Genomic DNA, 15,898 nt, shown 5'->3' with positions numbered 1-15,898 from the left:
TTTGTTTGGCTGGTTTATGTTTCTTAATGCATAATATTAAATAGGATATTGTTCAGCCAGGCGTGCCACTGCCGCTGCACAAATTATTGCTTTAAGAATTTGCATATTATCAAGCTTTGATTTTTATCTCTGAGAAAGGAAATGAAGCCCCTATAATGTCATGATTTATATGTACTGTATCACTTCGAGGATTAATCTGATTGTGGGGATTACTTTAGAGTGGAAATCCACAAAAATGTGCATTTGCTGAAAAAGTAGCTCTGTCTTTGGTGCAAAGCGGTCATCACTGTGCTGCGCCTGGTGTTGTGGCATCTTTTTCCCAGGATTTAGCGTTGAGAACGTTTGAGTTCCTGTAGGTGGCGCTCTCCTCCCATGATGGCAACCGCTACTCATTTGACTACCCAGCTCTGACAGACCTGTGGAGTATGGTCGACATTTTTTCAGTTTAAGTTTCTTTTTATTTCGAGTTCCAGCAACGTGCATTCATGTATAACTGTACATTTTTATTTTTCCTCAGCAAAATAATATAAAATATCTGGTTATTATCTGGTTGTTTTTGATTCTGTGGGATGAAACTGTTAGTCATTTGAAAGGACTGAGGCTCGGCTTGCAGATACAAAAGTTATGCCAGAAAAAAGGAATGACGCAGTTCATATTTGTGTATTAATCATGCACAGGACATGTGTTGATCCACAGAAAGACCATGGCACTTTGGGTCAAAAGCATTCAATAAATATAGGCCCTGTCTGGCCCTCAGATTGGTTGTAATTTTTTTTTTAATGGCCCTTCAGTGATTGGGTTTGACACCTCTAATTTGCAGGGGTCAGAAGAATAGGAATAGAAATAGAATAGAGCCTTTATTGTTATTGTATTGCAAAACAATGCATGTATTACACAAAAACACAGTACAACATAGCCTTACACAACACAAGTCCTAATATGATTATTGCACAATGTGAAATTTACAAGAAAGATAATATATAATTTTTTGATGGTGAAGGTAACTGCGTACATAAGCGAGCCCATAGACATTAATGGTGAACAGCAATGGCCACTTTTTTTTTTTTTTTTTTTTAAAAGCTGCTTCAAAACTGATCAAAATCCATCTCCATCTCAGTTAATCTACAGATGAATAAGAAAGCAATCATCAAAAGCAACTCCATTCATCTTGTCCATGCACTGGACTGGAAACTAGATGGAATCCATTATTTGGGCATAAAATTTGCATCAGCCCTTACAGGCCTATTATCTGTAGCCCAAACACACTGCTGCTGCTGCTGCTGCTGCCTCAAACTCCAGATGCATCACTTCCTTCACACCAGAGGATTTTTCTGACCCGCTTGCAGGTGTTTAGGTTGAATCATTAATGTGTAATATCAATTAGCATTATAAAGCAGCAAAATATACATTATTGATCTGAAAATGTAGTGGATTATTATTTTAAAATTGGCCTTTCTTTCAGGAGAGCTTCAAGAATTGCAGTAAAAAAAAACAAAAAAAAAACACTGGAGCTGTGGATGGAAGTTATTAAACATTAATTATGGATCCTGCCATCTACATGAACATAGAGGTAGTTCAGCAGTCCGGAATAGAATATGTTTCATGCTGGAAAATGTTCAAGGGCCACTCAGAAGTCTTTCATGGGCTGCAAGTGGCCCTGAGCGGGACTTTGAGTACCACTGATCTATCATGTGTCAGGCAGACCATCTGAGCACGTAATTAACTGGAGGAGCTGGCTCCTCTAGTCGCTGTGATGGCAAGGCTACAAAACTTTTCTTGTATGCATGTTGGCACAGTGATAAGGAATGCGTTATTGAAGGTGTGATATGGCCTTTCCCACAGAGGATGGACGTAGCCTCCACTTAAATCAGAATCACACATAACAAATGCAGGGCAGCGCGTTGCTGGTGCTGCAAGCGAGATTGCTTACACTCCCTTCAGTGTCTGAGCTCATCCAGGAACACATAAGTGAAATAGGGGTCATCACACATCCCTGTAGACACACACAGTCCCCTCTGAGTGTGTGTGGGAGAGTGAGCCTGTGTGTGTGTGTGTGTGTAATGAGAGGGAGAGAGAATGGAAATGTGAGGCAACAAATATCTGAGCAAATGTCTGTTCAGATATTCTTTTGGAAATCCCACTGTCCTCTCCAACTCGTAGACATGGTTCAACTTTGTCTTTGCATAAAATAGTGCAGCATCGATGAGCCAGATCGACCGCTACTATGGGGAAGATGCCAGCTAAAGCCCCCGTAATATATTGATAATGTATTCTGTCGGTGGTTGCAATCCTGAACAAAATACTGCATCATATTTCTTGAAATGATTGAAGGATGTGTGCATAAAGTTGACTCAGAGCTATAAAGCTCAGCTTCACCAGCGCAAGCAACAGAATTTGGATCTTGGCGATTGTCCGTTTCATGAGGCAAGGCATCATGGGACTTGTAGTTTTTTTAGCTCCAAACAGTTTTATGTGCACAATCTTGTACCTTTGATGTTTTTTTTTTTTTTTTTTTTTTTTTTTTTTCAATGAACCTTGTTTTCTTATTCATTTGTACTGAGGATTCAGTCAGGTTTCATGTCCATCCAGGGGCTGGAAAGGGCTCAAGTGGGTTGTCACAGCCCATTTGTGACACTGAAACTGGGGAAATGAATGGGATTTTCAATTCTGAGGCTGGCTGCCCAAAATGACCCTGCCCACTTCACACCTCTATAGACCTTATAAAGTGATGTTAGCATCTGTCATTTTACAGAAATGCCTATTGAGAAAGGCCATTTATAATGAATATAGTCCCACCTAATATATGTATAATGTATCATCCTTTTTGATTATTTCCTTTGTATCTTGTTTTTAGCTTTTTGTAACATCTCTATATTGATATTGATATTTATATATGTGCTCCAGTCTTCTATGAATGAGTGTATTTACAGTAATGGGCTACATTTACCCATCTGAATACTGAGCACCCTATCTCCATTGAGCTGACTGTCCTAAGTGACCACTGACCCACTGAGTGAAACGCAGGAGACTCTATTCACATTTGAATTTTGTTTGATAATTTCACTATTGATAATTGAAGTGTTCCAAAAAATCTCTCTATTTGTGAACTCTAACGGTTGGCACGCATGTGGATATGTCAGGATTTAAGGTCAAGGTCAAGTTCAAATTCATTTTTATTATCCCTGACAGGCAATTTGTTGCACAGCCAGCTGTAAATACACACAGCAGTCTGCTCTAAATGATTTGCCCAAAAAAACATAGAGTTAAATGGATCTAATATTAATCAAAAGGCCAAAAGCAGCGGGGACGATGCGTCACTTTACGAGGTCTGTGGCGCACGTGGCTTTTCTGCAGCGTCCCTCGTAGCACTTGATGAAAGGTGCTGCCCAGCTGCTGCTCAGAGACATCGCAGCACGAGTATATGTTACCTGGATGATCCTTCAGGGCTTCCATATCGCCGCAGAGACATATGAGAGCTCAAGTTTCTGCCCGATTGGCTGAGAGGAACATTTCCCCCGAGTCCCGCGATTAGTTTTGCCGCCTTCCCCCCACCCGTGAGCTGTGATTCTCCCCTGCAGCTGTTTGTCATGCCTGCGTAAAGTATTGCCCTCGAGTTGGCGTGCCGCTGTACCGAAATGCATCACACAGAGAGTTTGTCAGTTCAGAAAATATGGGCATATGCGGCGCTTTATGCGTTGGCCCGCTGACACCTGAAGCCAACGCTGCCTGCCCACACCTAACAATGCCAGCCCCTTCCAAAACAGGTTGTATCATTTGCATAGAAATTGGTTCTAGATCTGGAGATGGGCCCCTCCAAACACAGAAACGCTCCCTCTCTCTCTCTCTCTCTCCCTCGCTCGCTCTCTCCCTCTGACTGACACACACACATTCGCGCAGACACAAATAAACACCACGTCGTATATTGAGTCTGTTCCTTTAAGGCACAATCACTTCGGAACAATAAGCACTCCTCAAGGAAGTCAGAGGGAGGACATGATGAGAAATAGATCTAAGATGATGCTTCATGTTTACCAAAGAGCGGGTGGCAGCGAGAGAGGATTTAACACGCAGAAATTCTCTATACTGCATTCTCTTTCAAGATATCTGCAATTTACATGCCTTTGGTCCTCCAAATTCCATTCCCGGTTGTTTCATATTCATGTGTTGATTATATAAGAGAGTCCTTGGAGTTAACCGCGCATTAGCAGCAAATATCCTTGTTATTTTGGCTTTATTAGGGAGTAAGCCGTGGAGAAAGTGACAGGACAGGAGGGAGAGAGAGCGGGAAGGAGATGTCTGAGATGATGCCAAGTTGCTTGTGCAGGGTTTTTAATGTTTGAGTGTTTGCGCGGCCCCCTGGCTCGGCATACAGCGCAGAATTTTTCATCACAACCTTCTATCACTGCCCCTATGTGAAGTTCTCATTACCAAAGCCTCGCATCCAAGACGGATAAAACAGGAGACGGGTGTATCAACGTCCATAAACCTCTTTTTGAAGCGGCCATGAACTTTTACCGCCTCCTCCTATACAGTGGAAGGATGCCTGGGGGAGCCGGGGTAGGGAGAGAGCTGGTAAATGTCAGAGGTTGACAGCTAAATTGGCACTGCGGACCCAGCAGCAGGGGTCTGGAGAAACGTAGCGGAGAAAATGGCATTCTGATGTGGAGACACTCAGCTGTGGTGACAGATACCACAGCGGGCATCATGAGTTAATGCCAGGCTGCCTGGTGCAGGTGTGTGAGGCGGCCGTGAACCGAGCAGAGCACCTTTCAGTCACATCTGCCGGATCAACGCGTGAGGGCGTGACTGTGATGTCAGCTCGGCCGTGTCAGAGTTGAGGCGGGGTGCAAGTTAACAGATGGAAAGTTTTCCTCTCGCCGCTTGAATGTCATATGCGTGATTGGGGATGTCAGTGCGATTATTTTAGGCTGCCATCAGAGAAGCACTCGTCACCTTTACCTTGTGATGTATGGGCTGGGAGCCGAAATTGTCCCAGTGTCAGAGAAATTTGACAAATGCCTCCTAGAGAGGAAAATCAGCCAGCTCAAGCAACTTTATGGGACATTATCTGTCAAGGACAGTTTGTTTTTGCGGTTAGGTGATGATATATAGTGTATCATAGGAAGCTGGGGGGGTTGCTTGTTTCACCATCAGACAAACAGCAAGGTGGAGGCTGCATCTGATCCTGGCTGGACGTGATAATGGGCAATAAAGCATTTTTGCAACATTACACACAAACCGCTGAACAACAGCCTCATATCGGCTGCGGCAGGCGTTCATAAATACTGATTTAATACCCATCTCACTTTTCATTAGGTTTTCATGTCACAGTTGTGTCATTTGTGGCGTAAAAAGTGGAACAATGGGTAAATTTATTGAGAGGAATTTTCAAATAAATTTCCTCTTGGCAATTCCCATTTTTCACTGAGGAGCACATCTTGGCTTTTTGAATTCCCACATGGAAATCTAATATATGAACATACAGTAGGCTATGCCAGATGTAAAATGTATTTCATATGAGTATTTAATGGAAATCCCCTATATATACATACATTTTCATAGAGGTTGGCACACTATTATGCTGTTTTGTTGTATTGTATTTGTGGAGGTCCCATGCGACTGTACAAATTTTATCTGTTTGGTTTTGAGCGTCACACTCTGAATCCGTTTTGCGATGAAGTAAAATCACAACAAGTGAAGGTTTTTGAGCTTCATCTGAAACAACACCAAACTAAATCTTTGTGGATAGCAAACTGAGTGGTTGAGTGTTTCCTGGAGGATTTTGAGAGCGATGAAATGCTCTTGTAAACACACACTGCAAAATTACCCTCAACTTCTTGCACTTGCATGTTAACTAGAAAAGCATTAAATGTGTAGGGCAATATTTTAGTTTATATTTACATGTCACTGAATAGAGACTGTACTTGCTGATGCACTGCTAAAATGTTTTGTCCACTCAATCTCAGCAACACAGCAAAATGGATTGCTTAAAATATGTATGTATATATCTAGAGATATAGATATATAATAAAAGAAAAGCCTTGTATTTGCCCTTTGTAGAAGAACAAATCCCCTCTGAGCAATTTTCACCCAATAGCACAGAGCTTTGATATGATTTTATTCAAACCACTGAAAAAAATTATTCATTTGGCAATTAAGTCTGAGTTATGTCTGATCCAAATTCGTCTCCCTCTATATTCTTATTTATGTAACGTCAACCCTGAGCAGAGCCCCTACCACTGCCACTAAAAAGGCTCCTAGAGCATAAAGTCTGCATTATGTGTGTGACAAAAGGCCAGTATTCTGTCCTCCCGCGGACCAAATGTTCTGCTTTATTAAATTGCTAATTATTTGCGTGCATGCCTTTTGTAATCCCGAGAACTTTTTAATTGTAGAACACAGGGGGTGCATGCTGTACAAAGTTTTAATGGGCTATTTAAAGGTAAGTTAAAGGCGAGAAATGCATAACAGTAAATTGGAATGAACGGTGGACGGTGAGTGCAGATCACAAAGGCCTCACAGCTTTGCACAGTGCCCTTAAATTTTACGGCGTATGCAGCAAAGTCCGCCGTGGATGGAGTTCATAATGGGGAGTTTGGTTCAGGGGAATTGCATGGCTAAAATGGATGGATGGCTTCCAGCATGCCGGAGCAAGTCATCTCCAGTTCCTCTGCAAACGAGCCAGGATGTTAACACTATTGACATTACCGACGTAGGCGGGAAGGGGACAGCCGAGTGTGCGCTCAAGTCCCTCAGGCGGTATTCAGCGTTTGTCTCCGTGACCCAGAACCACCCACTGACAAAAGTGCTACCTCATTTCAATACTAATGCGCCGTTATGGGCATTTTTAAAGCGGTGCTCCTATTTATTATGAATCAGCTTACCTGAGAGGCAGCGGCTAATCCTGTAGATCCCTGCAGAGCTGCTGTGCACCAAGAGGTCATGGCAGTGGAGTTTAAATAGACTCCGCTTCCCTTATTATTCTATGGGAATAACCTCGGCCTCCACCACTGACAGATTCTCTGTTTTCTGCTTTTCTTAATTTCTCCACATGTGTGGTAAGGGGGGACTTAGGCGAGGATCAAGCGCTTAACCGAGCCACTGTTTGTTTCTGACTAACAAGGTCCTTCTCATGATTGTTGTTTCTCCGTCTCCTCGCCAGTACCAGCATCCCAGAGTAAGCCGATTCTGAACCTCCACGCTCCTCATTCCCTCTCGCCTCAGATTTCACAAACCCATTAAGTCGTAGGCGAAATCAGCGGCGAATGCTTTCTGAATATTCAAAACAATAAGTGAGCATTTGATTTACCTTAAAGGAAACAATTCATCCAGAATAGCAGCCTCGGTGCTGTCCAGATGTGCGATTTGGTGAAGTCTGCAGTCTGTCTTACTGCCCCCCTGTAAACCGAGGCTGGATGGGTATTCATTTGTGGAGCTCAAACTGTCAAAAACTTTACATTTGAAAAACTCTTTCCAAAATTACAGTGCACATACCCGCCATTATCCATAAGTTTCGTTGGGAACTATTTCCAAAAGTGAAAAATTACTGACAAACTGTTCGGATCCGCCTCAGCTTAATGTGTGTTGGGGGCAGATAGATGCACTTGGCAGATATCTGGGAACTTTGCCAAATCACACAGAAAATATCTGGACAGATAGCTTGCACCAATGGTAAGTTAGAGAATATGTATATTTCTGTATTTTGGGTGAATTGTTCCTTTGAACTTGCATGTAAAGTTTAAAGAGTCTGCCAAAATGATTCAAGCACACAGGAATTTGAGTAACCCTTCATATTGATTCATATCCCGATGCAGAATAATGTTTTCCTGCATATCTGTCATCAAGTACACCTAAAAGCCAATCCCAATCATCTTTCCAGTGAGAATAATTCACCATGAGACTCAGCTTCTTGTCTGCAAACGGGAGAAAGGTGACGGTGATGACGAGGACTTTCTGAAAGACGGCCAGCAAGTGAAGGGTTCATGTCCGCCGCCGAGAGACAGCCTCTTCCTGTCTCTCTGTGTTTCATCACAGAGGGGAAGGTTTTGCTCAGCTGCCTCATCTCCTCGCTTGACATGCTTCGTATCGAACTTTGGATCACACTCAGAGAGCTAAGTCTGTTTTAATCACACTCCCCCCCTCCAGCTCTTCAGAGGCCATCACTGTAACTTTTGGAAAAGCCATGTAGCCAGGAGGACGCGGGGCTGAGGCGCATACTAACCAGGCCCCAAGTTCAAGATTACAGCATCACCGCTCTCATTGTGATATGATACATGTCGTTTCCTGAAACTACTATGAAAACTAGGTGTTAACCCCTCAAACTCTCTTACATTTCTGCTTAAGCTTCAAAGTTAGAAAAAAGATATCTTTCTATATTGTATGACAATTTCACATCCATATTCTGAATATACTGGTTTCAATGCCTCACTGAAGCCACATCACATTTATATTGAGTTAAATGTTCAAACAAGAGATGCCACTGTTTTATGGCTGCAGGGTTATATCAAATAGAAAGTATCTGCATGTTTTTTGTATCATTTTATACACGTTTCCATGTGATTCAATAGGACATGTTTGGTATCTTTGGAAACCTTGGGACCGCCACAAGAATGTAAAATAAAATTCCGTGTGTTTGAATAAAACTCAGCCTTGCAGCTTGCATTTGGAATAATGACACCACCAACGGGACCGGCAGGGTTGACGTTGTCATGAACTGATGAAAACTGATCTAAAATTATTTGGCCTGCTCGTATAACCAACTATACGAGTAAAATATTCAAGAAATCTTTTACTTTTATGTCTTTTACTGTGCATATGCAGGCTAAAACCATGAATAAATGTTAATTTGAGAACTGCGAACCCTTTTTTACTAAATGCAAACCAAACCACTAGGTGGCGCTGTCCTGTTTAGCTCCTGCTCCATTTGCTCCAGTTTATGGCTAAATCAAATGGTCTGAATTAAGTCTGCTGATGAATTTCATTTTTACAACACGACACGAAGTCGTTGAAACATTAATGTAATTTTTTAAAAAGCGTCTCTTATTTATTCTTGTATTATTGCAAAGGTAGACCAAATACCGACTTTAAATTTCTTTCATTATCCCTTTAAAAATGACCACTTCTGCCAAACGTACAGTGTCAACCAAGTAGAACTAGACTAAAATTTCAATAAACATGCCAAGTTTCATTTTAAAAATACCTAAATACAGGCCTTTGGAGACGCAGACAGAGTTCAGACTCAGTAGCAGCGACGCTCTCGGTGCATCTCAGTGTTACTCCTCCATTGTGTGCAACACTGGTACCTGTGTGCACGACACACACAGAGGGAGGAGGCTGTCAGCGACAGACTGCACGCTTCAGGCTATTTCACCATACATCAACCATACTGACACTGCATATCTATTGATGCACAGCTGCTGTACCGTGCTGCTGCCCCCCCAGCCACAGTCAAATGTAGCAACACTGACATCTCTTGGCTTGGTGGAATACCATCACACACAGAAAACTGCTGGCTGTGTCTTGGATCAGTCACTCTGCATGAAAAGTGCCAGCTAAAGTGCATTAAGTGCCAAAACCCTAAATGTATAGATTTGGTGTATGATCAGACTTTTTAATACGAAGGCCGACCTCCATAATAATCAGTCCTGCACATTACACTGGTACTTAGTCTCAGATTCTCAGCTGCTCTGCATTTTAAGTTGTGTGCTGTGCTGTTTAATTAGTGGTTAATCTTGTTTAGCCTTGAGCGCACACATGAATTCAGATAATCAGGGGTGGCAGCGCCGAAAGGGAGAGAGGATACCACTTGCTTTCAGCTTCGTTGCACTTTAGGGGTGGTTTGGACTTTATTAGTGAACATTCACAGCTGTCTTTAGCCAGAAACAAGTGAACAGCGTTTACTTTGACCCAAACCTCTGACCACTCTGATATATCATATCCCTGGTTATACTTTAAACCTGTGAGGAACCATATATCATACAGTATATATTTGTGTCTCAGAAGAGATTTGGTCATTCATTGTATTGTCCTTAGAAAAAACTCATTATGTACTGTAATATAGACAATGGATGGACTCTTAAATTGTCTGCTTCCCTTTTTCATACATTTTTAAAATATTATTTAACCTGTATTTGGGTGTGTTCACACGTAGCACGACAACCCTTCACGTGTGCAAGGGCAATAAGGTTTTTAGTCATGTCATGCCGCATTAGTGGATCTTCTCTGTAATAAAGGCAGCCAGCCGGTAGGGGCGCTAGTCGCTGCTTTCCCTCTCTGCTCGGCTGGTAAATCAAACGCCGAAGAAATCGCCGCCTGTAAACAGCGCATGCGCAGAGCTGATTGCTGGAGTGTGCTGCTGTTTGTTTCTGTCTGTCAACTTTGGGGAGCTGTCAGGCAGTGGTGAGAGCTATAAGTCTGTTTTAACAATAAGTACTCGTGGTATTCTTTGTATTTAGTGCTTTAATCAACCCTTAACACCGAGGACTTAAGATACTGAGGCTGAAAATGGCTAGCAGTGGTGTTTCTGAGCTGTAGTAACAGTAGCTGTGGCTCTTCTCACTGTTTCCTCTCAGCTATAATTATTTAAAGACTACGGTTTAAGTTATTCACTTAAAACCTAACATTCAGTCTCTCCTCTGGCAATAGCTGCCAAAGTGTGTGTACCATGTGTATACAGAGCAGGTTAATCCTGTATACTGTGTTTCCGTTGCTTTGCTGTGATGCACAAGTTTAATGGGAACAGTCACTTTTCTATCAAAATTTCCATTTTTACCTGAAAAAACAGTTAAAAGGATGATGTGATGTCTGCTGGGGTCTGTGCCAAGCAAACATGTTTCTTATGTATGGAGAATATAATATGTATAGCACCACAGTTACATTTATAATGCTGTTTTGTCACACATTTTTATCAACCTAGTGATTTGTATCCTGCTCTTGGCCATACTGCGGTTTCACTTATGTTTTGGTTCGTTGTTCAGCCCCAGGTGACGATGTCAGATGGAAGCTGCAGGGGCCGATGCTGATGCAGATGTGGGGCCAGGAGCCGGGGCCATGCTGTGGTCCATCCAGGAGGCACTGGATAGGCAGACCCTGCAGATCGGAGCGTCTGCCTGCGGGGCCACGGCGGTGGTGGACGTGCTGAAGGCCCTCGGTCAACCTGTGGCCCCGGAGGAGGCCGACCACTGTGTCCAGACGCGCCTGAGGAGGAATGAGTCCCCGCTGCCGGACTACCTGCTCTCCCGGAGCGAGGCAGGTAAGTGTCTGCACCCAGGGCCACAGCCTGAACCGAGACTGAGGCATGTTAGGCCTCAGATACACATCCTCCTGTCGTGTTGAACAGGTTGAATTAATGCATTTGATGTAGCCCTAAGTTTCCCTCATGCAATTAAACTGCAGTATGAAGCAGGCGAGGTGTTGTGGGTGGGGCTAAGGGGCACTTGTACAACTGGCCCATCCTAGATGACTGGGAGGACATATTTTCTTACCTTTTATTTTTTATTTAGTATATAAATAAATATTATATCATATTAATCACTTAAATTGAGGAGTGATGGTTTAAATCTGTAATTCTGGAAACATAATTGCAGACTGCAGTCTTAATTGGCAGAAAATATTAATCAACTTCAACTGGTTTTGGCACTATTTTGCAGTGTCCTGATTGGTGGAAAAAGTTGTCCCCATGCTTGCATGAAGACATGGCACAGATAAATTGGCTTGTGCAAAATCATATACACACAGTGAAATTGGATATTAAGGGCACTTAGTATGAAATAGTAAAGATACAATAATAATGTCATGGTAAGTCCCTCTTTCATGTTATTCTTCGCCACTTTTCCATCAGCCTACAGCCACAAAGTGTTTACACATGGTGAGAGGTATGAGTGGAGGTACGCACGTTCTCACCACACCTTCTTTTTTATAAATACCAGTCTCTGTGTAGAGAATGAAGTCTGCATGTTTTTGTGCATACACATCGTTGATGCATCCGGCCCCAGCAGGTTGTGTGGCTGCTCAACAGTTTTTTTTAGTGTTGCTTCAATATAGGAAGGAAAAAATGCCAGGTACTGTAAATAGCTGAATGCATTTTCAGAATTCTTTAATATTCTGCAGGCCGGATGGGAAGTTTTGGGGTCACTGGTCTACACAAACCACAGCAAACAGTGTCATCATCAATCAGACACAGTAGTCGCTTTCCACAGCAGGATATCAGTCATTTCTATTTTAGCGAGCCTACCAGTTGGAAACCATCAAAGGAAGGCAAACAGTATTAACTTGTGCAATTAAAAGGCCCAGCCAAAATTGAAATCCTGGCGCCATGCCTGGTACGAAGAAATTTATGAAACTTATGAAACGTGAATGTTAAAGCGGTCGATGTGCAGGAAAAATGAGTGAAACCCAGGAATCATCACAGAAAGAGCGATAGGGAGGGAAGGGGGGATTATCGAGGAAAAATACAAAGGAGGAGGCATCAGTGTCCAAAATGAGCTTTTTGGCTCATGTGATAAGAGCTCAGAAATTAAAACAATGTTGTCCCACTTTTTACTGGCATAAATAATTGGCTTACCATTTTACCCGTTCTCGTTAATAATTTGTGTTTCTTGCTCACATATTCAGTGATGATCAAGCTTGCAGTTGCTCGGCAGCCCTCGCCAATTTTGCATAGTGCAACAGAATTCAAACAGGCAGCCAATCAGGAGCCTGATACAGAGCCTGTATTTTACCTGTATTGGATTTGCTCACTGTCAGAGTGTGTATGGTGGCCAGGAGGGACAAAGTATGAGAGCAGGCAAAGTGCAAAGACTGTATATGACTGAGGTATTCAAATGCTTTGGACTCCAGAAATGCAGCAGGTGACTCGAAGTTTTTCATCCACCGAACACAAATTTTACACGCATTTGGTGCTCGGCAGGTTCCACCCATTGTATCCACCCACGCTAAAAGTGTGTCTATTCATCCTACTGCAGTGTACTTTAGATAACAGCATCCTTCAAGTGGCATCATTATGTACAAAGACTGTGTGTGGTGTGACGCTGCACACAAAGGTGCTCCTGCAGGAAACTGAGATAATGAAACCACATAAATGACGGTTTTGTGTAAGTGCATATTTCAGCTCAGTTGCACCGGCAGCAATATTTCAGATGTCAGGGATGCTAGCAGGGAGACTATAACTTTCCCTCCGCATGAGTCTCTGTAAAGTCTTGAACCCAAAAGTGCAGCGCCTGCCAGCATGACAGCTGGCTGCACTGCCAAGCAAGCAAATTCAAAAGTACCCTCTTGAATTAGACAAAAGAGTTTGATGTCTCTCAGAGGAGGGAACTTAATTGACTTTCTCAGCTCTGTTACACATTTCACATTTACATTTGAGGCTTTTAGCTCTCACTCTTATCCAGCGCATGCAGAGCCGAGTGCAACAGTTGAACAAACTTAAATCCAGCAGTCTCAAACACTACAAGGAACCAGCAGGCGGAAGTGTCAAAGCCACATTTCTCTGACTACAGATCGAATAAACACCATGCTGCTGAATTCCTAGATCCCACACTGATTATATGATTGTGTGTCAAAAAAAAGAAAAGACATGAAATAGGAGCCAGAGGAGCTAAGTGGTGTATTTTCCTTCCAGGTGCAACTCACGCTCAGCTCATCGCAGGAGCAGAGCTGGCCAGTGAGGGGAAGGTGGCGGGGCGTTTCTTCCACCTCCACCCTCGCAGGCGGATCAAACTGGTGCCCTGGCTGGCTGGCTGGATCCGCAAGGGCGCCGTGCCCGTCGCCACCATGAACATGCAGCTGGCGGTGCCCGAGGGAGAGGAGGTGCCGGACGCCTGGCACCACCAGCTAATATTCGGGGTGGCGCCCAATGCTGTTTTTATGACCAACCCTTTAGATGTAGGTGAGTTGGGCCTGGGGAATAATTCAGCGGCAGTGTGGAATCGTACTGCGATGAAATAATAATGTAGAGTTGTTGTGATGCACGATTATGTCATCTGAATTAATGATGAATACTAAAATATTTAAGATCTCACACAGACGGAGACATGAATCAGTGATTTTTTTTTATTAGAGTTTTATCATACAATATATCATTTAGCATGTGATTTTGTGGGATTTCTGTGGGATTCTTTCTCCTTTGACTTTCTGTTGATTGTGTTTGAGTTTCTGTAGGTGGCCACTCTTTTCTTTGGCTTCTCAGCCATGCTGGCTGCCACCAGCAAAATATCACATATTACAGTTTAATGTATTAAAAAACTCAATTTTTTTATACATGTGTATTGTTTCTGTTGATTTTCCTGTGCTTTTCTCAGAGAGTGAGGGAGACGTGCACCAGCGGCTCTGCAGTGAATCAGTGCTGCTGATTCGCCGTGAGGACGTCCTGCAGAGGCTGACACCTGACTGCTGTCTGTCCAGCCTGGCAGAGGGAGAGGCCGGTCCACGCTGGAAGGCCCTGGATGTTGAGGGTATAAAAGTATCTATCTGTTTATCAATCTGTCTATCGATTGATTGATGAGATAGATCAAACATTTCTCTCATATACCAACATAGACATGTTTTTCCTCATGACCAGGTCAGGTGAGGCAGATGGCCCTGGAGGAGGAGCAGCAGCAGGATCAGCCCAAGCTGGCACACATCGTGATCCCTGCAGCGTACAGTTCAGGCGTCACACTCTTCGCCTTACGAGACTCAGACTTGGGACGGGAGCTCCTCAGCGCTCCTGAGCTCCCTCTGTTGTGACTCGAGCTCCAAGACTTATTCATTGCGATAAGACGATCTCAGTCATCAGGCAGCACTGATAATGAGATGCTTTATTGATTTTTAGCAGTTACAGAGACCGTTCTACTGGATCTGTTGTCTCAGCAAGCATCCGCCCTGCTGAAGTGTCTTTGAGCAAGACACCGAACTCCTGGCTCCAGTGCTGCTACTCTGCAGCTGACCTCTGACCTCCCTGGAAGTGCAAGCAAAAAGAGCGCAAAGATCGACAAAGTACCATGATATCATATCGCTGTACATACTGTAACTGTCTCACATTGAAGACAGATGAACCACCTCAACACTCACACTGTGAATACACACGAATGTCTCTGCTATTTAAATGTCATTTCCTGTAAGCAGTCATGGCTTGGAAATGGAAATTTCTGTTCAATTCACTTTGTCAGTTTTATGCACATGCACTGGTATTATCAAATCATGTTGCAAGGCATAACTGAGGCCCTTGATGTGTGTTCACATTGTCTCTGAAGTGATTACATTTTCATGTTCCTCAGGTCTGAAATACACATTTGTGCAAGTGAAATAAACATGGGGCATATAAAACATGCCTTAAAGTAAACTTAAAACCCAACGGAGAAAATCACTTCTCTATATGCATGCAGTAGCTTTATATTCTAGTCTCAGGTGTTGGATGAACACCCTTCCAAATGTAGAGAGAAAGCAGCAGCAGCACCTTTTTGCTCCGTTGCACCCCTCGCCGTCAGCGCCTGGATTCAGAGCTTCATTTGTAGGCTGCTCCACCACCCGCAAACAACTGAAAAAAAAAAAAAAATAGCAGAAACTCACGGCAACATCACGTCTTGACAAATCAATAATTTGCCAGAGGACCTTTATTTGTCAAGGCAACACAGCAGTCCAAAAAGCAGAGTTGATGTAACATTATACTAAGACTGATGCGTGGTGTTTGTTGCCATGCTGTATTGACTTGATTTAATCTCAGTCAGTCATTTGAATAAAGTACTCGATTCAAAGACCATATGATAATGATAAGAACAGTACAACAGTTCATGTGTTCTGCTAGGATTGCATTTTGCCTGGAGATCGACACCACCAGGGGCCTCCGGGAGCCTCTGGTTTGCATGCAGATCAATTTGCAAATTGTAAATTTACTCTCCCAGACATATTTGTGTATTTTCTC

The 15,898-nt window shown here is 43.1% G+C and overlaps 1 protein-coding gene across 5 annotated transcripts in view; it reads left to right on the top strand.

Annotated features, from left to right (window-relative positions):
• Window positions 1-15,535, top strand: part of LOC115372394 (uncharacterized) — an 87,316-nt gene extending 71,781 nt beyond the window's left edge. For 3 of the 5 annotated variants that reach the window (XM_030070271.1, XM_030070262.1, XM_030070279.1), the window contains 4 exons: window positions 10,977-11,251; window positions 13,619-13,885; window positions 14,298-14,450; window positions 14,558-15,535. In XM_030070271.1, the coding sequence (XP_029926131.1) occupies window positions 10,996-11,251; window positions 13,619-13,885; window positions 14,298-14,450; window positions 14,558-14,724 (843 nt within the window). In that variant the 5' untranslated portion in view covers window positions 10,977-10,995 and the 3' untranslated portion in view covers window positions 14,725-15,535. Of the gene's footprint in view, window positions 1-10,270; window positions 10,399-10,976; window positions 11,252-13,618; window positions 13,886-14,297; window positions 14,459-14,557 lie in introns of those variants that run through there. The other 2 variants (XM_030070253.1, XM_030070288.1) reach the window with 2 other exon arrangements.
• Window positions 15,536-15,898: the final 363 nt, after the last annotated feature.

This window comes from Myripristis murdjan, chromosome 2 (assembly GCF_902150065.1).
Source record: "Myripristis murdjan chromosome 2, fMyrMur1.1, whole genome shotgun sequence".
Taxonomy (NCBI): Eukaryota; Metazoa; Chordata; class Actinopteri; order Holocentriformes; family Holocentridae; genus Myripristis; species Myripristis murdjan.
This window is presented reverse-complemented; position numbering and strand designations above follow the sequence as displayed.